Consider the following 24,745-nt stretch of genomic DNA (forward strand, 5'->3'; position numbering starts at 1 on the left):
TACTACCATCGAGTAAACAATTATACTCTTAGTAAGTTACTATTATGATACAAATTCCACACTACACCACTGATGATAAAAATGTTACTGTCGCGTTCCACCCCCAGCGTCGCCGGAAGCACGCTCACAGCCACTCGCACACCCGGCCAGACACGCACAGACACTCGGCCGGAGGCAGTCAGCGACTTACCTCTCGAACCCGTGCACGGCACAGACCACGACAAAGACGGGAAAAACGATACAAACACGCAGTTTAATAAAAATATAAACACTAATACACGTACACCCACACACACCCACAGAAAAAAGGATAAAAAATACACCTACGAGTACTCGTCAAGTAAAAATAGCAACTGGGGACAGCCTCCCCGCAAAAAAGTTATAAATAATATTCACACACAGCAGAAAGAAAAAAAAATACAAAGTATATGCCGACATAGCACAGTCAAGTGTCCGCTCAAGGTGTTCACAGAACCAGCGGTGCCACCCCCTCTCCCTCTGGACCAGCTGTCCAGCTGACCTCACTTCTCTCGTCATGGTAGACCTAGGTCACGGAGTCTCTGCTCGTCGGCCTCCACCCTAGGTGCTCCCCCGATGGCTAGGCCGTACACTGGCACAGCAGGGTCGCTCTCACGAGGCGATGATGGCGCAGGGTCGACACAATGGCGGACACTCATACAAAAGAGGACGACGACACAGATGAGGAGCAAAAAACGTCCAGCGACATCACGATTATGAACAACATGTGGCATACGTGGAATACGGAGAAGACGTAACACAAGTAGAAGAAAACAAATGGAAGCCCAAAACGGCTCGCGCTACGGCCCGACGGTCAGCTGCCCTCCACCACAGGAATGGCAGAAACTTTCCCGTGGATATCCGCGGACACTTTCCGTACGAAGCCCAAACGGCTTCAGTAAAACGCGCAGCCTACACGCCCGGCCTCCAGCCGTCCTTTCCGACACAAAACGCTCCTCTCTTCACAGAGCCCAGGTCAGAACTGCCACGAGGGACGCTGCTCTCTGGGGGTCACTACCAGGCCTGACGAGAGGGGGGGACTGTGTTGTCTGGTGTACCCGGGCCCGCGGCTGTCAAGGGGGCCCGGCCTTGGTCAGTGGATTTTTTTTCTTCTTCTCCTTTTCTTTTTCTTTTAAAGAAAGGTCTAAGGACAGAACACCCAAGCATTACACGTGCAGAAGTTGAGTTTTAAGTCTGTAGAATTGTAAACATACATTATATACTGGGAAAATAATTTACGATTACAAGTACAAGGGGCCCGGAGAGGTCGTCTGTCCCGGGGCCCGGGCTGGCTCTCGGCGGCCCTGGTCACTACCTGTCGCCCAGTTGCTGTGACCAATCGCCAGCGCCCACGACACCCAGGCCACGCCAAGGCGCGTGAACGCTTTTCACGCCAAAACCTTGGACAGGGAAGGGAGGGGCCCGACCAGTGCACCCCAAAGCTCAAAGCTCCGACCGGGCAGCACACAGCAATCACGCTCGACGTCAAGTGACGTAGGCAAAGAGCGTGACGTAAGGCACGGCTACGGTCAGCGGGAGAAGGCCTTGACCTTTTCCCGCGAACTGTAGCCGTAGTGACAGAAAGGCCGGAATCGTGACACGCGACATATCCCCCCCCTAAAGACAAAGGAACGCGGAGTTTAAACCCATCGCGTGTCAAGATTACAGGACGAACTCAGAAGTCAACACAACAGACTAAACCCCGATAGAAAGCCTAGACAACATCAAAACTCAGAATTCCCCCTCGAAACGAAGAAAAAGTCGAAGCCGAGTGCATAACGGAGAACCAACCTGAATGCACGACGGCGAGGCCTCTACAGTCTTACAATACACCAATCGCCTACGCGATATCTAAAGAGAAACTATCCGCAGAACCTAGCGAAACAGTTGCAGAGAATTGAAAAAAACAGACTCACTAAAGCCTAAATCCGTGATACGTCCTAACACCATATCCCAAACAGAACTCTCTACTGATCCAGACGGCCAGGGACGCGTTGCTTCTGCTGCACGCAGAACGACGCCGGAGAAGGTGGAGCTGTTGCCAGGATACGTCCCATCCCAGGGAAGCACACGGCATCACACAGGAGACCTCATGCCCGCCAGGACCTGTTGCAGCCCGGGACGAGAACTGGCCCTACAGTTCTATGTCTGTTGGACCGGCTGGCGTGTGGTCAATCAACCGTAGCACCAAACTCTTCTGCCGCACGGGAACCTACGGTGACAACGCCAACATGGGCTCTGGGTGGCAGTACAAGCTGGACCGGGTGAAGCAGGTTGATGTAGGTAGGGACACAGTCGGCTACATCCATTCTGATAAGACAGAACTGTTTCGCATTGAAGGCATCAATAGAGCCAACCCTCTCGGGGCTGCCCCGTACAGCTGGGAGTGGTGGTCGAAATACATTGCCATGTCTCTTAAAGAGGACATTCGATTCTCTGTTCGTGTCGATACCGACGATAAAGTTCTCAGTCTAACATGGCGAACGTGCTTTTGGGCGAGCCGCATTATGTTGATAATGCTTTAACCCAATCTGTCACTAATGGCGGCGCCGGCACTTGGAAGATCAACATGCAGAAGCAGTTGAGGTATAAAGCGGGTACCTACGGCTACCCTGACAGCGAAGGAGGAGATTGGATCATGGTGGACTCGACTCCTTTCCAAAGTGTCTCATCCGGCAGCGGGGTGGTGCTGGCCGTCCGTGCGACCGGTGAACTGGTGCAGCGCACAGGCATCACGTGCAGCTTGCCACAGGGCACCGGCTGGACAAATCTGTTAAACAACATGACTCGGGTGGACACCTATGAAACCGTCGCCTGGGCCGTCGATACTACTGGTGACATGTGTGACATGTCATCACCCTGTAAACATCGTGACAACTCTTGCAGTCACAAGCAACAGCGAACTTTCTCTGACTTAGAAATCTGTTAAAATTAAAACTATTACTTCCCTAGTTGCCAGCCATGTCAATGGCGATGTTTATTGTGCAGCTATGATATTTGGCACTCACTAAATACTAAGCAGATAAAGTCTTTAAATCAGCAGTGTGTTTTATTTTGTTTTTGTCACCTTAAATATGTAAACATGTATTGTGTGGATCTTAAAAACAAGGCAGGGACAAAAAAAAATTGATTAAGGTAAACAGGTGGAAGGTAAGGATGCTTGAAAATGAGAGAGAAAAGCAATTGCCGTTTAGTTATTTTAATCCTGTGGCACATTGCCCATAATCTCTTCATAATCATGCACAAAACCACTATTTGTCTAAAAAAGTGCGAAACACACTCAAGACTGTATGCACGCATGACCGATGTTTCTTTATGCTAGTCTAAAAGAGCATGTCTGTTATATGGCGATACCGTTATACATACTAGCACGCGGCAAAAAACTTCACAAAAATCTTTCTTTAATCACCACTATGAACACACACACACAAACACACACACACACAGGGGCACCAACCCAGCTCTTGACTAGTTATCTCCCGGGTTGCGTGATACGGTTCGGTACATATAAAACACACGACATTAAAGAGGGTTAATAGGTCTGCAAGCTCTCAGTTGACAGTATTGAACAAACAACAATGACTTTGATGCAGTGATGGTACAGACCTCCTGTGAAATCATTCGTTTGTGGGCAAGGTAACAGTGGGAGGAAAATAGAAATTCGTTTTAAATCTTGAAATCATGCTAAACAAATGCGTGTTAAGTGAGTCATCAGAATAAGTTTGGAAATATTGAGCAATATGCTTGTAAGGTTCATTGTAGGACAACAACAGGACACACAAGACCCACGTGACGGGTGATACTGTACGCTTTTAGTTGGTTACCTGTGTCACGTGCTTCAATGTCTGAGACGGAACGATCGTCAAGTCTGTTCCACGCATGCGCATCGAATACTAATTATTACCGCTCTGTATATCGTCTTGATCGTAACACGAGTGAAGGTCGACAGTTCACTATGCGTGTTCATGCAGGTGTCGCTGGCAGTGAACGTCAATAGACAAGGGCTAAATGAGTGTTAACGAGACGAGACAACAACACGATTATAAAGTCTATCGTATGCACAATAAAACAAGCGGGACAACAATCACATACGTATGTCGATCAGTTTCTCTGGCAGTAAAGAAACTGCACAAGGACTAATGAGCTTTGTCCTTTTCTTTGCCGTCAGCAAAATGCTGATCGTCATACGGAGGTCACCGTCGTCCACAATTTGTTTTTATGTCCAGATGATAGACACAGCGATAATAACTCTGTCTCTTACAAACTTTTCCCGGTTGCTGCCCTTTCGAAGTCTTGCAGCGAAAACTACACAAATTAAAGAAAACGCCATAAGTATTCCCGTGAATAAATCACACTCTTGTAACATGCTTGGTCAGCCATTCACAACACAGCACCAAGGAAAACATTCATTTCGCATGTCCTGGTCGTGCATACAAACCCTAAAATACTCTTTACTCGTCTGTGATCTTCTCAATGTCTATCATCATTGCTCTTAAGGACGACAAATGTCAAAGAAGGAAGAATTATTTGCCCATGTGCTGCTTCAAATATTCTACGATTTGTGATGTGGACTTTGTTCTTAATCGTCATGCCAAAGGAAAATATTTGATGCCCCATCTTTAAACTGCAAGAAAATGAACTTAATAACAGATGTGGTTTTTTATCAGCTGCTGCGAACGAATCTCATTTTTAATTATCTACACAATAAAAATAAAATGGATCTCTCAGATCGGTTTGCAGCGCTCGCCCATCACGTGCAGTAAATGACTCATTGGTGAAGGCTCGGTACATGGTATTTAGAAAGTGAGTCCGACGATCACCTGTGTGAGACTGTGGCGCATCCTACGAGATATGGTGAGTTGACAGTGAAATGTTAAGAAATGTTAAGAAATTAAGTTAGCATACGTGATGTGTGTACAATGCGTGACTTGCTTACAATGGGGGCGCGAAGGTGGTCATTTTGTAAAAGTTTTTTACACCAGTATTAGTGAAATTAGCTTACATTGTGTGGCTAAGGGGGGGCGCGCGGACCTACCTTTGTTCGTCGGGGGGGGGAGGGGGCGTCACAAGTAAAAGGTTGAGAACCGCTGGTTTAACCGATGAGGAATGGGGAGCAAATGTCAACTGTCAAAGGCACACAAATAACAGAAAAAAGATTCCAGACCTCGTCTGGGCGAGGTTAGTCCACAAGGGGTCAGTACCACGCCGCATCCACCGTGGACGGCCACTACCCTGGTCTACTCTGTAATCTCAACTCAGGAGGTTTACATGTCGTGACTCAGTCACGTCTTCTTCCTTCAGTGCTCCGGGCCTGACTACATTTTCTACCTCCTTCCCACAAAAATCTGTCTTAAATTGTGTTTGAGCCTTCATCTTGTAAAGTGCATTGAACACTCTGATAAGTAGGTAAATATACTACATATGTTTGTCAAAGTGTTCTTTTCTCATTATTCCTCCTTTTTGTTTTTCTCTTTTTGCTAACTTTTATAGTATTTTTCTTGTTACTGTTGTTGTTCATGTTACTCGTAGTAATGAAACATGACTAATAGCTGTAAGAATTTCAATTTTAATTTTATATTGCTATTAATAGTTTGTATAATTCAGTCACTACACAAATTGTACATTATGTTTACAAGACATGGAGCCTGTGTTTAATCAGAAGAAATAAAATCGTAGAAAATGATTAACAAACCTGTTTACCATTGTCCTAACAGGTGGTTAACATGTTGACAACAATGATTTTACTCTTCATACTTCTTTCTATGGCCTCTTGTCTTGAAGCCGTGAACAAAGGAAGGTATGTTGTGTGTGTCAATGGTGGTCATAGCAAACACAAATATGTTGTCTGACATGCTGATAATGTGTTACTGGTGTAGCTGAATGTTGTGTACAGTACATTGAACTTGTAGGTTAGGGCGTCTGGATACATCCACTTCATACTGTTACACGTCATCTTTAGAGTAAATATTTTAAGGACTTTTTTTTTAAGAAAGGGTATTATGTTTCTACAGTGTCTAAATAGCAGACATTGTGTCCATCAAAAAAATATTTTGTAACAATACCGCTAATAACATTTAATTATCAAATTTATTACATGTTATGTTCACATTCCTATATAGTGTTTGTTAAGAAAATTTGTCTTTTTTATATACTAGTAACTAATCGTCCTTTATTGATCACTTTAAATAATTTGTTTATATCCTTCTAGTTACTAGTCGGGTGCATATTGCTTATTTTATCACTGCAGCGGACTATTGAATTCTAAGAAAACAATGAAATGCGAGTTTCTAATGCAAGAAAATTAGAACGGATTGAAATTAGCTGCTACATTACTTTAACAACGTTTGTCACTTCTCTTCCTTTTCACACAGACACACAGCACAGACTAGGACATACAAACACAAATAATTTTTAAATCTCTTTTCCACGGGCTTAAGATATCAGACTGACAAGCACACACAGACATTTAGTGAGACAGACAGTCTCATACACCCTATTATCTCATTATCACTGACACACTGATGACAGTCCATGATGAACTCTTCCTGCAGTGTCCCCAAAGCACAAGTCATGCTACAGTTACAAGGCATGGACTACTCGCTGTTCGGCTACAACAGTCTCAAGGGATGCCCTCTGACCTCAGGACGTGACCCGGGCTTTACTCTCCCCATCTTTTCTGGTGAGTTTCACGTGACCCCAGACTTTCGCTATAGCGTGCCACGTGGCGTGGTTCTGTCCCACGATGTGTCATGTGACACGTCGTTTACGTCGAAGGTGGTGGAGACGCCGTACGACCTGACCAAGGTGTTGACTGTCACCGCAAGACTCGGTCGTGATAAGTGGGGGCCTCCCTTCTCGGCCAGCCAACACTTTCACAAACTGTCCGCGCAACTCACACAACACGTCTTGGTCGTTTCCACAGCTGTCTGCAGTTTGTACGACCTGACACTTCTGCTCACGGAACCGCCATCTTTTCATTTGTCGTTTGCGGACTGGATGATTAAACTCAACAACACTGATGACGAGGACAAGTATCTTCAGTTCCTTGACACCTACGGCACACACTTCGTGTCAAAGGCCCGCTTTGGGGCTTCCATAACGGTCATCTACAAGATGGACGATAACGTTTATCGGCTTCTAACAGAGGATCACGTGACCTCAGCTGCCAGCTACTCTGCTCCTGAGCTTTTTGGATACCGTGAGATCTTGACCTCTGATCAGCAAAAAGCAATAGCAGAGTTTCGAAATCACAAGACAACAACGTTTGCTGTCGGTGTTCCTCTACTTGATGGAGGTAACAGAGCGACGTGGTTGACAGCAGCGAAAGATAACCCCTCTGTCATCGACTATGACTTGACCTCTGTGGAGGTTCTCTTTTCAGACACCTTCATGGGTGAAGCAAGTACCACGGGGGGTTATGGCATTGACCGCGACAGGATCAAGAAGAACATCATGGCTGTCAAGACCAAATACTGTCGGAGTTTAAAGAGGAAAGACCTGTTAGTTGACTGTAGAGATACCGGTAGGACACTGCTTTCTACAAAGTTGATTGGTAACACGAAATATGGAGCTGCCGAGTCCGCTGACCAGTGTCTTGAGGAATGTTATCAACTTGCAGGCTGCGTGGCTGTGAGTTTTTGTCCTTTGTGTACGAGGGACAACAGAGGCAGCAAGTGTCAAGTGTTTAGTGCTGGCGACATCCACAGGGCAGTCACCGACCGTCAGTGGCAGACTATCATGTTAGTTGACAAACTGGAGACATTTGTAAAGCTGCACAACACCATGGTAGTTGTCAACTCTAGTTCTCTGTCTGACGTCCCTCCTGTCACCTCCGTACAGGACTGCTACCCATCTTGTATTCAAGATACCCAGTGTGTGGCCTTCACCTTGACTGACACTTCAGGTTCATTAATTAAATGCACGCGCCACACAGACTCACCTCTGTCCTTGGCACAGAGAACAGGTGTCAGCGTGTACTTCGTCTCCCCGCTGGTCAAAAGAATTATCACAAGTGGACAGACGAGAGGCCTTGCTCCCTCCTCCATGCTGAACGACTGGTACAAGGCCGCCTGTGTCATCGACGACGAGTGTCGTCAGGAAAAGTCCATGTGCTTTCTAAACAGGTGCCGCTGTAGACCTGGGTTCTTCTTCTCAACACGTGACTACACGTGCTCTCAGAGTGAGTATTCGGATAGGTAATACAGATTTTAGAAAAAAAATATTTTTATATAGCTAATCTATTCTTAAAACAGTTCAATGATTTTAAGTTGAATAAAACCCACAAAATAGTTTGAGAGGCAACAACAAGAGATAATGGTTTTCGCAGGATGTGTCTACCCAGCCCCATTTGAGATTTTTGATGTCCTGACTCGTGGCGGTTTTGCCTGTTCGTTTGCACAAGTCATCTGTTGGAGATGTTTTCAGATCATCGTTTTACCAGAATATGGAGTAGACATCAGTTGGTAAAGTTCTTTGTACTTTTTGTTGATGGTGTTTGTCACTCTCTGGATTTTAAAACCATAAAGTAGGACTTTGTTTGCTTTAATGTGTAAGATGTGGGTCTTACTGTCGAAGAATAATGCTCGTAAGTTTAAGATGGGAAGTAGGCTGTCACAAGCTAGTCTTACCTTGTTGATGCGGCTTTTGATGTCATCGTCCGATCAACCGCCCTTGTAGACAATGGACTTCAGTTATATGTACCGGTGTTTTCAGGAGGTTCTCTCCTTGAGGCAAGAATGGGAGTTTTTGCTTGCTTTTGATTCACATAACTTGTGTCTTTTTTATGCTTACCTTTAAACCAGTATCAGGGCTTCTGCTAATGCTAAATTCTTTGGGGTCCCAGGGACCCCTTCTTCAGATTTCTAAGGGGTCCCAGGCTAACTCTAAGGGGTACCTTCACAATGTGAAAAAAAAAATCAACAAATCAATTACTTTGTTCAACTGCCTTTCAGGCACACAAAGCACTGTAATGTCTAGTCAGAAGCGATACGATTTCTGTGCCATGATGTCTGTGCAAGCATCTGTGATGAGCTTATGATCACTGTACTTGTGGTGCTCACTTTCCGTTTCTGATGCGATGATTTTAAACGATGCTGTCAACATCTTGGAAATAAATTAATGAAACTCTTCCCGGTAAGGGTAAAAACTAGGTGCAAGGGTAGTAACTCTCACCTTGTAGAAGACGACAACAATACATTGGGCTACGATATCAGACACTACATTTACTCAATTTTGTATCTGTTTTTTCGCCCAAATTTGAAGGGGTCCCCTGCGACCCCATTGATGAAAATTGAAGGGGTCCTCCGAACTGTTAATGCGTACTGTACGCAATTTTTTGCGTAATCAGAAGCCCTGAATAATTTTTTCTGCTTGTTCTACTACCTTACTCGGTTTGGTTTGTGCTTGTTGTTGCTTCTGAGGTAAGGAGACTAATGTCCTATGCAAAGTCCAGGTTTGCGCAAACTCCAGTTTTCTGACCATCAGGAAGATTGTTGGTGATAATATTCAACCTTGTCTTTCGCCGGACTTCATTACGAAAGGTTTAGTAAGTTTGAAACTGTGAATAACTATTCAGGACCAGTCTTTGTACCATGTCTACACTGTCAAACGCCTTCTAAAAGTCAACAAACAATATATGTATATATAATTGCCTTGGATAGCATGATTCCCCACCAATTGTTGCACTGAGATGAGTCTTGTTTCTTCGTTCTCGTGACCAGGTTGTATAGTTTCCAGACTGTTGGTACTGCTATACATGGGTGTGCTGATAATATTTCTTTGCAAGGTGGGAAAAATACAGAACTTAGGTGGAAATCGATATCCTAAATCCATATTCTCAATGGGCGATACATGTATTTGGGTTTGGGTCTCATTTAAAAAAGAAAGGAGCTCAGCTGTACTGCTCAACATCTCTTTTACAGCATTATGCGAAAATCCTCCCGGCATACATCCCTTTTTTCGATCAATAGAATCAGGATCATTGATACTATCAACAATACCATTATCCATGCCATTAACCTTGCTGCAATAAACCAGCTCCACAGTCTACACACTTCTTATTCGGCCTCGCGGGTTGAATGTACAGATTATGATTGAGAATGTAAGATTCGACAATTTTTTTAAGAAACTTTCTAAATAATTTCCTCCATATCTTTGGGATGGACACTTCACCATCTTCCCTGTACCGGTACGAGTGATGTCTGGGGTGAGGTCGTCGCTGCAGTCGTCAAAGAAAACTTTAAACAGCTTAAACTAAACACACAGTATCAGTAGCATTGCATCGCAGGTCATTAACTGCTGCTATTCAAATGTTAAATAATTATCAATTAACTAAAAGGTTTCGAAGTAAACAAAGAGTAAAAAGCATCTTTATATTAAGAATCACACAAAGATGTAAGTGTCTATGAGTACTGCTCACAATATTCTGTAGAAGGAAGCTGAGCACTACAGTTGTATTTAAAGAGCGAGTTGTGTGTAAGTAGTAACTGAGAACAATGATGTGTATCAGAATGTAGTCCAGCCCACCTGCACAACACCTTCATGGAGTATCCTGAGAGCGGACTGAGGGGACACAATATGGTGGCACGGGATGGAGTCAGTTTGCAGACGTGCAGCGACCTGTGTGTCAGCATCAGAGGTTGTCTGTCCTTTGACTTCAGAGGTTTGTATGGCTATTTGTTTGGTCCTAAGTTTACAGAACAGACTATATGGCTTGTTTTTTGCCTGGTACATTTGATTTATTCTTATGTTTGGGCTGAGAGAGTGTTATTTATTCTTCACTTACGTGGTAGCCACAGGACGGCGCTGTCTGCTTCATGACCTCACCGCACGCGACGCTCAGTCAGGGTGGTATCCTCACACCAGTACAGGGTGGACCCACTACCAGAGAAGCTGCCTGCAGTCTCCAGCCTCATACCCGGGACCAGAGTGGTACAACGCACCCTGCAACAGCCACGCGGAATGTCCTGACCCTAACAGTCGGTGTGTGTCGGGTAGATGTTTGTGTATTGACGGCTTGGTTTACTTGGAAACTGACTCCTCATGTAGTGATGCAGGTAAGTTAGAGCACACGGACACAATTTGGTGCATTAATTTATGAGGTTTTATTAAAATAGAATTACTTTTTCTGCTTTTGCTTGATCTTTGGCAACGCTCGAAAGTCCTACCGGTAAATTTTCGATCCTATTCATTATCAAGGGCTCCGCATTTGTTTGGGAGCCTTTCGCACCACTCCTGTACAGAGTCTGTACGCAGAAGCTGGGGAGACTCCACTTTCTCTCCGTCGTCTGAAACACATGCTATCCTATGTCTGTCGTTTGAAAACTCATGTTAGAAACCCTGGATCCCCTGATTTTTTACAGTACAAAAAGTACAAGAAGTACAAATTCCAGGTGTTGATGAGCATATCCCCGCCGAACATTATTTCCCGCTGGTCTGTCAGATTCCCCTCTACACTGACACAAACACAAACAGTTTATATTGGTACAAAATATCCATGTAAAAAAAAATCGGAGAAGATGGTTTTGCAAATGCCATATAATCGAATAAAAATATCCTTAGTGATAGTGAGGGTTCGCTGGCATAAAATATGTCATCCGTGACGAGATGTACCCCACTGCTGTACTGTCAGTTAATTGAACTGTAACTACTGTCCTGGTGTGTTGGTGCTAATGATTACTGCACTCTTAGTTAACTGTAATGTAATGCAATGGTGAATATTTTGATGGAAATGATACATTAATGGAGAACTGTTTTAATGTCAAACAGAGTCATGTCGGGACTTGCAGATATCGGGAAGGAAGTCCGGTGTCTACTCCATTCAACTGCCAGAAACCAGAGAGAAACTGAGAGTGTGGTGTGACATGGACTCTGGCAATGGCGGGTGGCTGGTATGTCTTTGTGTTTGTCAGTGTGTTATGTATGCTCGTTTGTTAGTGTGTTAATCCTATGTTTTTAGTATGTCAGTGTGTGGCAATGTCAGGCTAAAGAAAGTGTGCTATAATGTCTCAAACAGTTTCATGTGTTTCAGGTGAATGTATTGAATGTTGTCGAGGCATGGTCTGCTTGTGTGTATCATCGTCTTATTTTCTAAATTTTTAGCAGACACCTGTCCTGATCTTTTTTTAAACTGCTCTTCCCTTACGTCCAAGTCAGACAACTCCGCTCCTCGTCTTATTATTGTCTTCTTACTCTTCCAGTCACCGACAAACAACAGATGGCTACAGGATGTTTAGTTATTGTAAAGCAAAACAATGGAATTCTCTCCCTTTCCATACCCGCTACATACCAACTATTGAGTACTTTACACGTGTCACACCCTTGTCTTAGACGTGTTCAGTGACGTTGTGGGTGTAGACAACTAGTAGACAGAGTTCACGTTTCCAAGGTAACGACCTTGTCTGTCACGGTCAGGTGTTCCAGAGACGCCGTGACGGCTCCGTTGACTTCTACAGGAACTGGACACAGTATGAACAGGGCTTTGGTGACATCAGCGGGGAGTTCTGGCTGGGTGAGATTTCTGTTTAATCTTTCTCTCACCGTCTTCCTCGTGTTTTCTCCGAAAGGTTCACATAATGCAGTTTGTTTCTTATCTATACTTTGTGCAAAAGCAAGAGACAAAACATTTTTTCAACACTGTTGTAGACGACAAAAGAAAGCTTAAGTAAAGACACTTTTTTTTAATAACTAGCTGTGCTGTCGTTACTCATGTTTTGTATCTATGTAAAGCTAGTATGTATAATGAAAGAGAGATAAACATTAAACCATCTTGTTTCACCTCTCTTATAAACTTCTGAGTGAGGTTTGTCACACAGTAGGATATTTCTGCCACTTATCGTCTTCCCTTTGATCCCATACTTTAGGTTTATCAAGGCTTCACACCCTGACCAAAGGGAGACCCACCCGACTGCGTGTAGACCTCGCAGATGTTGATGGACATCGTCACTACGCTGAGTACTCGACATTCAGGGTGGACGGTCCTGAGACAAACTACACACTGACCGTGTCCGGCTACTCGGGTAACGCGGGTACGTGTGTCTAGTAAACAATATTCAAATGTAGCAGTAATACTGCTTAATCATTTGTTGTTTTACAGCTTGTGTGTACAACAACCAGCTATGGAAATGATGTGTTAGTAAACGTTTGTGTCAACTCTTATGTTGTCCTTCAGCACATCTCACATGACTGTTTTAAAGTCCTTTCAAACCAACCCTGTTATGAGCCCGATGGTCTTATCTGTGTTGGTTTAATATCCATTTTACTGGCATAATTGTATGTCAGTGAGGTAACCACATAGACAGAAATCTGTTTATATACAGCACAACATATGATGAGCGACATCAACAAATCAGCTGATAGAATGAATGGCACGAGATTATCGACATCAATGGGAAACTTGCACCTTCTGTATTTATTTTCTGTGATTCTTTCTTTCTCTTGTTTTCATTTGTGTGCTATTCAAGTCGGGGACTTTTGCGCAATTAAACCAACGAAATCTTTTATTTCTTTATTAGAACCTTGAAACTAATTTCTTTTATGGTGTTTATGTGCTCGTATGTTTACAGGTGACAGCTTGGAGTATAACAACAACCAGAGTTTTTCAACCAATGACCGAGACAATGACAAGTGGACTAAAAAATGTGCCGTTGACCGTCACGGCGCCTGGTGGTACAATGAGTGTTCCTTCTCAAACCTCAACGGCCGATACAAGGCTGACGGGGCCTCGGGTTTTGACGGCAACAGATGGTATCACACCAACAGTGACGACAGGAGCTTCACCTTCAGCGAGATGAAAGTGCGACCAGTGTAACACCGACTTGTCTCCTGTACTCTCACTGCTTACACCCTCAGTCTACTCTACACCACACGTGACCCTCGTGATGTCACCTCAGTGTAGATGACTGATCTTTCAATATTTTATTATATATATATATACAGTGCAGCATATTCTCCCTTAGTTGTTTTTATATTGATCGTATTGCTAAAAGATTATAACTTGCAAACATAAACACGTTTTATTTTTATTGATGAAAAAAAAACACATTAATTATCTGTAAAAATGTAATGAACTGTAGTCAGACATAACAGCTGAGAATACTTAAAGTATTCTAACACGGTGTCAAAAGTATACTTATCAACTGATACACACCTGACTGCCGACGATACAACTTTAGTAATCATGAACAGCGGGTGGTGACTGGGCAGATACTGCGGCTGTTGAGGATGCTCTTCTAAACGTCTTCCTTCTTAGTTACTTCATTCCTCCTATTATAATACTATCCTACTATTACAACGGCAACCACAACTCTTTCCATTATCATTACTTCTACCCAAATATATTACATCATTTCACACCATTCTTTAGCGGGTAGGGAGATAATGAAAACAAATTATCCCATACCTTGAGTAGCCAAGGAATTAATCCGATTCCCAAATCTCTCTTAATCATAATTTTGCCACAGTCTGTCTCTTCTTCGAAGACTGGCTTGGGAATAACCTAACAGTATTTTTGGCATACATCTGAGGTTCAGTGAACCTTTTGCTCATTGATACACGCTATTTCTTAAAATGTCTTCCCTTCCACGCATTCCGACTAGTATACCGGTAAGGGTGATAATCCCTGCCTACCAACAGACAGATGTGACAACCCCTCATTCCTAACGCACTCAGGTACATATAGTCTTCTGAAAATATGTTCTCTCTTTTACTTCACTCAAACAAGACAGTTGACTCTGTCTTTTTGAAAGCCTGCATGCATTTCATTAATCAATATCAAACATATATTCTGCACCTACTGCTTATTAATTTTTTTTTTGGATGAGCAATGTAAGTCTACATTTTACAATGTTAGCAGATATGCACACACGTATGCAGCACGCATGTATAAATTTGTATTTGCAAACACTTTCATAGTTCAAAAGTGTACGATCTTATCTGATTACCTGTTAAAGGCTTAAATGTGGTTGAATGTACATCAGCCTATGGCAAATAATTTTTAAATGTCTGCAAAACGTCTAACACTCTGCCCTTCACATGTGAAATTTAAATCATTATGAGAACTCACTGATTGCGTCAGAGAAGGAAGGTCAGATGATCAAACCTCGGTGTCTAGAATGAAGACAGGAGGAGAACATTTATACTGTGCCTCTCAATAATCAAATCAACAGGGATTAGGCTTATCGAAAGAAACGTGTCTCCCCTTGTTTGTTTTCTTCTGTATTATAATGGCAACAGCTGTTAGACTACACATCATCGTGTGTTGTAAGCAGCCTGTCAGCATACTTTGATTACACATGAGTACAATTTAGCAAAGAGGATTTAAACAACAACAAAAACATAAGAGTTACCAGGTTAATACAAAAACACAGTAATTCAATCATTATTTTTTTTACATTCAGCGACATGGTGTATTAATATATCTTTCAATTTGTATTATGCATTCGTTGTTCTTAGCAACAAAAAGTTAGGAAATTAAAGAGTAAGCCTCTTACAAAAGTAAGCCTTCTACCAAAAAAATGTTTTCCTTAAGATTGTTCTCCAAACATTACGCGTACTATGTGTGTTTTATTGTCATTAGTTTATATAACCTATCTCACTTAAGTTTTCCTTTCCTTTTATAACATTTAACGCCATTTTCAATTCAGGTGTGTTTTGCAGGTGTTGTTAGCATGGTTTTAGTGTGTTCGTTCTCTTGTCCCGTCCTGACGTTCAGCAAAAATGTTAAGAGCCACGATTACCATCAATCAAATATTTGTTTCAAAACCCGGCTCGTATAACTTAATCTTAATTAAGTCGTTAATCGATGGGATTACCAACCGTCCGTTTCATATCAACAAAATATCAACAGCTGATATGTACAGTATTAAGCTTCACGGCAGCTTACTACAAAACATTAATCGGCTTTTGTTTTGTAACGAAAGGAGCTTATGTTACTTTGTTTACCCTAGTGTATCCTCGTCTCCAGTTTATAGCTTTGGCAACTATCCATGGATGCCAATACTCTCTTATAATAAGAAAACACTGAAGCTTTGTTGTTTATTTCATAGTTGTCGAGTATCATCACCAGCGTCGCCGCATGCACGCTCGCAACCGCTGACACAGACGGCACCAACACACACAGTCGCTCAGGACAAGACTTACCTGTCGAACCTTTGATGAACGTAGACCACAACAAAGACGAAATAAATATAAAAAGTAGATAAATAAAAAATAGATATATATATATAATGGAGAAATACACTTACACGCAAGAGAAACGGGGACTACCCCACACAAAGAAAAGAAAATGAGGGATGTAAGGGGAAAATAATCAATAACAATAATAATATAAAAAGACCAGTTACACACCAGCTCTAACCGCGACACAGTACTGTAAGAGTTGTTGCCCCTGAGTTTAAGTCCTGACGTAGATGTAGACACTGCACTCTGTATACACTGTCTCCTTCAGTTATGTGACCTTACGCCACGCTCTCGCGTTGACCACAACCACATTGTCTGTACGATGTGTGCCGGGACCCTTTGCTCGTTCACAGTTCACAGTTCACAGTTGCCTTGCTGACGGCACGACGCAGGACCAATTGACGAAGAAGACGGAGCGAAGAAATGAAAGGATGACGAAACGTAGGATGATTGAGAATCCGCACACGCAGGGGTGGAAAGGGCGATGAAGATGTGAGGAAATAGAAAAAAAAACGCAGTGATGACAAGAACCAGGACGAGTTTGACAAGATCACATGAAGAATGTAGGATGAAAAATATGACAATGACAAATACCCACACACACACAGACATGCCTAGCATGGGCCTGACTACAGCGAGAAAATGCCTCGACCTTTACCCCCGAACCGGATAAAAATAGCCTGGAAAATGACGTCAACCGTCGTCTGCCGTAAGCTACCTTGAATCGATTTTTAATAAGAAAGATATACTCAAAGCAAAGATTGCATTAAAGAAAGCGTTCACACTTGAGAACGCCTCTGTACATTTCAGACCAAACAAACGTGAACACTTCAATAAGTGTGAAGGATTATACAGCTCAGCACAAGAAGCAAGGTTCTGTGTATAGCCACCAGTCATGCGTATCACACAACACGGCGGTGTTGTGACATTGTCATCCTAGTCAGCCATTTTGGAGTTGAGGTCAGAGTCTGTTGTAAACTCTGTGCCACTGACCTTCTTTTCGAGGACTTGTCGTAAGAGTCCACGTACACAGACACGTAGGCCTTGTCACTTGTGGCAAATTTTATTGTAGGTTGTCCGGTACACCACCAGGGTGATAACCAGGCCAAGTAAAGCGCTGTGACGAACCTTGCAGAAAGTTTCACGAACATTCCACCATATTTGTTCGGTGTAACGTGTCATGGGATCAGATTGTTTTCTTGAAGGTCTTTGGAGTTTACAGCAAAAATAGATTTTCTAACTCGGTTAATGGCCTTAATATTGAGCTTGCTTTGCTTTGCATGTGACAGATGGTTTGCTAGCAAAGGTCCTCCCCAGCAGGCGCAACAGGAGAGTTTTGTTTCATCATAAGTGTCTACGGTGTTCTATAGCTTTGTTAAAGGGTAACCAAGATGTAATTTTTAGTTAATAGATTAGCTTAGTTTTTTAATTGCTACTCCTCGAGGAGCTTTATGTCACTAGACACGACCAGTCTGTATGTCCTTCGTGTGTGTATTTGTGTTATTGGGTTCTAGTTGGGGGGACAGGTAGAGGGCAACATCCCTAAGAATGACGATGAGCTGTGAGTAACGTACTCAACTATTGCTAGTGAGGTTTTAAGATAGATAACAGAACTGGAATTTCCTGAACAGGAGAGAGTGCTAGGAAGGTAATCTTTATATGACATATTGAACTTAGCTGAGGTATTTGTCTTGTAGTCTTAAAGTCCTAAGCCACTCGACAACAAAAGGAACAGAAATGGGGAGCATCAGGCAATAGTTTTGTGTGTTGAAAGATCGCGCATTTCTCTGGCTGAATTTTTAAACCACCCGTGTCATGACAAAGCTCAGCACACTCGGTTCTAAATTTCCGCTCGGGCTAGCCTTTAACAAGTCTTCACTCCATAGAGTACTTGCGTACTCCTTTATAGAGTCAACTTTCTCAGGTCAATGAACAGGTTAAATTTCCTCAGCTCTTGCAAGAGGCCTGAGTATTGTATGCTTTCAGTAGTCGCTAAAACACATTCAAAGTCGACCAGACAGAGAGAACGCATGTACTGCTGCAACAGGGTCTTACTTCATTGAACCTCCCCCTCGCCACATGCTCGATGAAAACTTTAAAAGAAAAACAAACATTCAGCAACAAGGTATTGAGATGTTAAAGGCAGGCGGCATGGATTGTTTGCTTATCGTTCTCTTGCTGTGGCTGTCGAGTCTCAAGACTGTCAACGCTGATGAAAAGAGAGACCAACCGAATATTTTGCTTTTTCTTGCGGATGACCTGGGCTACGGTGACCTGGGGACCTTCGGCAACAGCAGCCTGCCCACACCTCACCTGGACAGACTGGCAGCTCAAGGTGTAAAGCTGACACACAACATTGCGGCTGACACGGTGTGTACACCCAGCAGAGCAGCCTTCTTGACTGGGAGGTACCCGGTGAGATCAGGTGAGATAATCAGGCTCACAATATCAACATTACAGTATTATTACACATCTTAGATGGGAACACTGAGATAAAGGATAGTCGGGTGGGAAGAAAGGTTAGCGTGGAGACTTGGACATCTTGCATATAAGGACAAAGAACATTGATAAAAAGATGAATATCCTACTTTCGATTGAAAAATACTGCTGTTACTGAGTATAATGTTCGAGTACATTTAATACAACTTCTTTCTCTCTCTTGCTGTCTCTAGAGCCAGAACATAAAACTTCATATGGACTTATTTGCGTTCGCTTGCGTGTTAGCTGTTTTGTAATGACTGGTGCAAAAAATAATCTGGGTTCTGTAATAAATAGCTATTCTAATTCTCTTTCTATCCCTTTCTTTATTTCATGTGACATCAGGAATGGCGGCAACTCACCCTCTCCGAGTATTTGTATTTACTTTTGCTGCTGGAGCTCTACCAGCCAAGGAAATAACTTTTGGAGAAATCGCTCGCCAAGCTGGTCACAAGACTGCATTTCTAGGTAAGTGTGAATTAAAGATATTCTTATACAGTCTTTACATCTCTTCTTATGTGTGAACACATATTGACACTGCTCAAAACACGCGGAGGTGAAGAGTTTTGTAAGTCGCTACAACATAAAGTCTGGAGCAGTAGTAGCACTCTCTGTTAATACTGATACTAGTCAAGAATTAAAATTTCAATGAATGAAATAAACGCCGACTGCCTTTAGACTATACGACATTTGGGTTCAAAACATAAAGGAAATTGATCGGTAAGCATGCAGTAGAAAACAAAAACAAAATAAGCACAAATAAATGAAGGTCCCTAAGTTTGTAGGGTTTTTGGTCTGTGATCATCACTTCTTATTAATATATCACATTTATTATCTATATATTATGGCCACATCATATGAAAACAAATCATTTTGCGACTGATAAAATTCCTGCTAGCCATGGGGTTTTTTTTGTCTTTTTGTTTGTTTGTTTTTTTTTTTTTTTTAAGGTAAATGGCACGTAGGGTGGAGTCTGGACAAATCAGACCCTGAACATCAGCACCCTTTGAACCAAGGTTTCCAGTATTTCTACGGAGTGCCTACGACCAACGTCATGGACTTTGGCGACCACAACGAACGTCTTTCGCTGTACACCAATCCTGCGTTGCCACGTCAGCTGCTGACAACCTTCCTGTGGGTGGCCGGAGTTTCCGCTCTGCTGACTCGTGTCGGTTTGATCGGGAAAACATCTTGCGTTGCAATAATTCTTTTCGTTGGGATGCTGTGTAGTGGACTGTACTGGCTTCTCACTAACTTGAAGCTCCTCAATTCTTTTATGTATAGGTAAGCGCTTTTTCTTTATCATTATAATAAAACATATTTTGATGTACACGTAGAGAACGTCCATTACTGGATAGAGAGGACACACATGACCAGATGGCCGGGCAGACACGAATGCTTCCAGTCAGTTCTCTGTGTCGCATCTCTCACAGGTTGTGACTGAATTATTAGTGTTGCCACACTCTTCGCATGCGTAGTAAAACCATATCCATCTCCGTATATAATCTGTACAATAAACTGTGGACGACAGCTCACGAGTGTATAGCGTTCAGGTGTTGCTGGCAATAAAGAAACTGGACCAGGACTAAATGAGCGCTAACGAGAAGACAAAGCACGAAAGTTTGAAAAGTATATCGTCTGTGGACGACAGTTCACACGCGCATGACGAACTCGTTTTACTGGGAAAGAAAAGACAAGGATATTAAGTCAGGTGACAACTGCGTCCTTTTTACCTGTGCTGCGATGACCGAGAGGACAGTCTGCACCGTGACACCTAGTACTGTAAGCACTAAGAAAGTACTGCCAGACTCTGGAAGGCCTAAGGATTTATCAAACACAAAAAGTTGGTTTTTAAGTTTCCAGTCTTGTATGACCAGTGAATGATGTTATTAATATTAAAATGGCCTTTTGTTAAAATTATGGTTCCTTTTCTATAGTTCACACTTTATTCACATACCTTTTTGTTCATAGATACTATTAATATGGATTAATAAATGAAAATATAAGGATCGTTAATATATAAAATAGAAAGTATTTATATCGTGGTGATTACAATTAACGCAAAATCAATCATTAAAATATACATGTTTGTGTGAAAACAAAATGAAAATAAACAATGAAAAGACTTACTGATATTTAGTTAAGAAAAGTGTCTTCCTTTAAGGAGATATAACATTTAAGCGAATAAAATATATTTAACCATGTATGTGTGTATCAGGTTGAGTAAACTGTAATACAGTGATACCTCGGTTCTCGAACGCATTGACTTTCGACCTAATCGGTATTCGACCAGGGAATTCGATAAAATTTTGTCTTGGAATCCGAACAAATATTTGGAACTCGAACATCCGAACGTCCGAGATGAGCCGAGTTGAGCCGAATGGCGTTCATTCTGCCCAGCGCGCCTTGCTTGCGTCATCAGTGACAATAACCATCCCCCTTCCCTCCTCCCTCCACATTCATTCCCTCCTGCCATAAAGTTTGGTACAGGTACAGTAAATGAAACACAATTTACTGTACTGTACTGTACAGTACATTTTTTTGTTGTTGTTGTTTTTGTTTTAATAAATACACTTTTATTTCTTATTTCTTGTTTAGACTCATGTTTTTCTACATATTATATACAAATTAGTCCGCATTTTCTGGGGCTTGGAACGAATTAATCATGTTTCCATTATTTCCTTTGGGTTTCATTGCTTCGGTTCTTGAACAATTTGGTTCTCGACCGTCCTCCCGGAACAAATTATGTTCGAGAACCGAGATATCACTGTATTTACATGCGATAAAATATGTAGCAAGTTAATTAAGCTGTTTCTCTTGAAAAATATTTTTTGCGTAAAGAAAAAGTATTCATTGTCGAGAAGTAACTACCACAGTATTGTGCTGTGTCTCAGGAACTACGAGATGGTGGAACAGCCGATCCACCTCCCGTCGGTAACGAGAAAACTAGTGACAGAGAGCGAAAACTTCTTGAGGGCCCGCCAGACAGACGGCCAGCCCTTTCTGCTCGTGGTATCCTGGCTGCACGTGCACGATGCCTTAGCAACTGCACCGGAGTTCAGAGGTCGCTCGCGGTACGGCCCTTACGGGGACGCCGTGATGGAGATGGACTGGGGCGTAGGACGGGTGGTGGAGATGTTGGATAACCTGGGGCTGTCACGTGACACTTTCGTCTACTTTACGTCTGATCACGGAGCCTGCGTGAACATCAAGGACTGGATGGGCCGGCAGGTCGGGGGCTATAACGGACCTTTCAGGGGTGAGTGACGTGACGCAGGAGGCAGGAGCTAGCAGCGATCCGGACAAGGAAAAAAATGTCTTTTTAAAAAAATTGAAGTAAATTTCATTTCTCTTCCCTATGGTTGGTCTCTACAATATGCCGGTCTAATTTCTCCCATACGTTTCTCTATTTCCTTCCAGGGTGTTACAGGATGTCTTCTAATTTTAACATACTAAAAAATATTCATTTTTATTATTAGATTTATTTGAATGTATGCCACCACACTTAAAATACACGTCTTTCTTTAGGAAGTAAATTTCAAGGGTCTCCAGAGGGAGCTTTCCGTGTGCCTGGTATTGTCCGCTGGCCGGCGCGTATTCCCGCAGGCCAGGTCATCGACGAACCGGTCAGTCTGATGGACATAGTGCCCACCATCGCTGACCTGTTGCACGTGCCGTTGCCAGGCGACCGCGTCATAGACGGCAAGAGTTTGGTGCCGTTGTTGACAGGAGAGACACAGACCTCGGCCCACGAGTTCCTCTTCCACTACTGTCAGGATGAGGTCCACGCCGTCAGATACAGACCCAGAACAGGTAACACAGATCTCAGTACTGGATTTCTTTCAGACAATAAACAATTTATAAACAACTTTAAGTTCTTACTTTACTTGTGGTCACTTGTTAACAAAACATGTAATGTTGCGAGGTATTCCACTTGAGATTCTGGTCGTAATACATTCATTGGCATTTATGCTCACTAAACTAGATGTCTAGAATTTTTTAGAGATTATTCCGAAACTTATCAAGTTCAAAATTAAAACGCAAAAAGCGAAATAAACACAATGAAAAAATTTCTACCTGACCTTTATCTTCATTTGATTAGTTATACATTTTTTTCAGGAAACAAGGTGTGGAAACTTTCTTTTAAAGAACCAAACGACTACAACACTGACAAACTCGGAGCTGCTTGTAGTGATGTCCTTCACCTGGACCCACCCCGTCTTTATGACATCACTTCCGATCCCGCAGAGACCTCGCCATTAGACTCGAAAAGCTATCCAGAGGTGGTGAAGACGATGCTTTCGGCTCTTGCTGATCACAAGAAGAGTTTGGTTGCCGTGCCAAACCAGTTCAGCTTTTCCAGGTTACTGTGGATACCGTGGAAACAGGCGTACTGCAAGTTTCCAGCCTGCAGCTGCCAAGACAAACAGTTCTTAGGCATGTTCAACGATTAGTCCTGTCACGTGATTTGCTGAACGCACACACACACACACCGCCGTACAACATTGGCCAGCAAGGATGATGTATACTCTAGTCCAAGTCCGTTAGTGTGACTAAAAATGCTTTTTATTTGTACAAAAGTGACAGCTTTTGTACTCTCCAGCCTAATGGTGTCTGTCAAATAGGTATTCATACTCATAGCACATAGATGGAACCAGCGTTCATGTATACACTTTTTTGCAATATATAATTTCCTTGGATATGTTATTTCTGTCGCATGAGCTCAGTTTTTAACGCTTTTTTTTTTTGCATCAAATTCATACCATGTTTAAATTTTACTTTACATGACCTAATCAACGGAAATCACCATCTTTACAAAAAAGCGAATATTAAAAGAATGGGAACTGACACAAGAGATAATGACGTGTTTTACCTATAAAAAATCGAGCAAGCAACAGATCAAGAGAGATACCGTGACCTAGGACGGTCACGTGATGCCAGAATCAAAAGCCGGAAGTTTCTAGGAAAAACCGAGATGATGCGATTTGTCGTCTGATGTGCTTAACCTTACATACATCATTTTAAGAAGAGTTCCTTTGAAGGAAAAAAACTTTATCAGTTCTCAACAGACGAGAAGTCTTTGCCATGAGTTTAAATGTTTAGAGTATGTCTAGTGTGTAAATATGTGCAGTGTTTCTAGGAAAAATATCCTTAAGAGAAGGCAACTACGTGTTGTTATCACTGGCAGGCAGCATGGCAACAGGAAGTGGAGAGTGTCTGCCTCGAGTTCTAACCATCGCAGTTGTTCAACTCTTTACGAGTGGGGAAAGGCAATGGCGCCATGCTTAGGAGAATACCACAACATCCAAAAACTATAATAAAAGTTAATAATCTGATGTGGCGAAACACCACGTTGTAGCATGGAGAGTAAAAAGGACGAATAAAGTGCTTCTTTCTCAAACGTTTGAATGTGTATCTCTCTTTTTTTGTTTTTTGTTAACTCCTATAATAATAGTTCCTCGAGCAAGGACAAGTTACTCTAGCAAAAGAGGATCTTTGAGATATTTGTAGCCATCAGGGAAGTTGACAGAGTCTTAAAAAATTCTGACTCAGACGACAAGTCGAGTCATCTCGATTATTCCGAGAAACTTCCTGCTTTTGACTCTCGCTTCACAAGAATGTTTTAAGAGAGATACACATTTAAAATATCAAAGGTGACTTAGGCTGGAGCTAGCTTTAGCAGTTTTCAATATGGAAAAGGTTGTATCATATACCATAGACAGAGAGAGGCAACTTTTGCTCATTCAAATTTTATGTATTAAAATTTATGTGAAAACCATTTTATAGTTGTCTGTATCATTACAGTTTTTAATCTGATTGAAAAAAGATTTAGTTTTAAAACATAAACATATAATGTGGTAAAGGTTCTGGTTTTATATTTACAACAATTTATATGAACATTATGTCCAAAACAAAAATCAATTCTTCCAAAATTCTTTGCACACCGCCTTACTAACAATGAATATCAAGCATGAGGTTCGTTTTAGTTCAAGTCCGTTAGTGTGATTAGAAATGTTTGTTATTGTACAGTCGCAATAGCTATTGTACTCTTTAGCTTGATAGTGCCTGTCTT

General features: G+C 42.3%; 3 protein-coding genes across 3 annotated transcripts; all 3 read left to right on the plus strand.

Annotated features, from left to right (window-relative positions):
* The first annotated feature begins 2,162 nt into the window (after positions 1 to 2,162).
* Positions 2,163 to 7,415, plus strand: LOC112567601. Its single transcript, XM_025244296.1, has 4 exons — positions 2,163 to 2,456; positions 5,733 to 5,815; positions 6,570 to 7,280; positions 7,400 to 7,415. The coding sequence occupies exons 1-4, from the start codon at positions 2,163 to 2,165 to the stop codon at positions 7,413 to 7,415; spliced, it is 1,104 nt and encodes a 367-aa protein (XP_025100081.1).
* An 18-nt stretch (positions 7,416 to 7,433) lies between these two features.
* Positions 7,434 to 14,154, plus strand: LOC112569297. Its single transcript, XM_025247052.1, has 7 exons — positions 7,434 to 8,197; positions 10,526 to 10,678; positions 10,809 to 11,072; positions 11,785 to 11,906; positions 12,430 to 12,526; positions 12,879 to 13,043; positions 13,581 to 14,154. Exons 1-7 carry the CDS (start codon positions 7,471 to 7,473, stop codon positions 13,823 to 13,825), a joined length of 1,773 nt encoding a protein of 590 aa, XP_025102837.1. The 5' UTR covers positions 7,434 to 7,470; the 3' UTR covers positions 13,826 to 14,154.
* Positions 14,155 to 18,154: 4,000 nt separating this feature from the next.
* LOC112569296 (steryl-sulfatase-like) lies at positions 18,155 to 24,452 on the plus strand. The gene is made up of 6 exons (XM_025247051.1): positions 18,155 to 18,619; positions 19,018 to 19,140; positions 19,623 to 19,956; positions 21,567 to 21,931; positions 22,201 to 22,485; positions 22,792 to 24,452. The coding sequence occupies exons 1-6, from the start codon at positions 18,274 to 18,276 to the stop codon at positions 23,124 to 23,126; spliced, it is 1,788 nt and encodes a 595-aa protein (XP_025102836.1). The 5' UTR covers positions 18,155 to 18,273; the 3' UTR covers positions 23,127 to 24,452.
* Positions 24,453 to 24,745: the final 293 nt, after the last annotated feature.

The sequence above is a fragment of the Pomacea canaliculata genome, linkage group LG7 (genome assembly GCF_003073045.1).
Source record: "Pomacea canaliculata isolate SZHN2017 linkage group LG7, ASM307304v1, whole genome shotgun sequence".
Taxonomy (NCBI): Eukaryota; Metazoa; Mollusca; class Gastropoda; order Architaenioglossa; family Ampullariidae; genus Pomacea; species Pomacea canaliculata.

What these genes read in the sequence shown, in the direction of transcription:
- LOC112569296 (XM_025247051.1), top strand. Translation starts at nt 18,274, where the DNA reads ATGCTCGATGAAAACTTTAAAAGAAAAACAAACATTCAGCAACAAGGT. An exon ending in GAGGTACCCGGTGAGATCAG is followed by an intron (nt 18,620 to 19,017) that starts GTGAGATAATCA and finishes ATGTGACATCAG; the next exon opens with GAATGGCGGCAACTCACCCT. An exon ending in TCACAAGACTGCATTTCTAG is followed by an intron (nt 19,141 to 19,622) that starts GTAAGTGTGAAT and finishes TTTTTTTTTAAG; the next exon opens with GTAAATGGCACGTAGGGTGG.
- LOC112569297 (XM_025247052.1), top strand. Translation starts at nt 7,471, where the DNA reads ATGGCTGTCAAGACCAAATACTGTCGGAGTTTAAAGAGGAAAGACCTG. An exon ending in TCTGTCCTTTGACTTCAGAG is followed by an intron (nt 10,679 to 10,808) that starts GTTTGTATGGCT and finishes CTTACGTGGTAG; the next exon opens with CCACAGGACGGCGCTGTCTG. An exon ending in CTGGCAATGGCGGGTGGCTG is followed by an intron (nt 11,907 to 12,429) that starts GTATGTCTTTGT and finishes TGTCACGGTCAG; the next exon opens with GTGTTCCAGAGACGCCGTGA.
- LOC112567601 (XM_025244296.1), top strand. Translation starts at nt 2,163, where the DNA reads ATGTCTGTTGGACCGGCTGGCGTGTGGTCAATCAACCGTAGCACCAAA. An exon ending in AAGAGGACATTCGATTCTCT is followed by an intron (nt 2,457 to 5,732) that starts GTTCGTGTCGAT and finishes TTGTCCTAACAG; the next exon opens with GTGGTTAACATGTTGACAAC. An exon ending in GAAGCCGTGAACAAAGGAAG is followed by an intron (nt 5,816 to 6,569) that starts GTATGTTGTGTG and finishes CTCTTCCTGCAG; the next exon opens with TGTCCCCAAAGCACAAGTCA.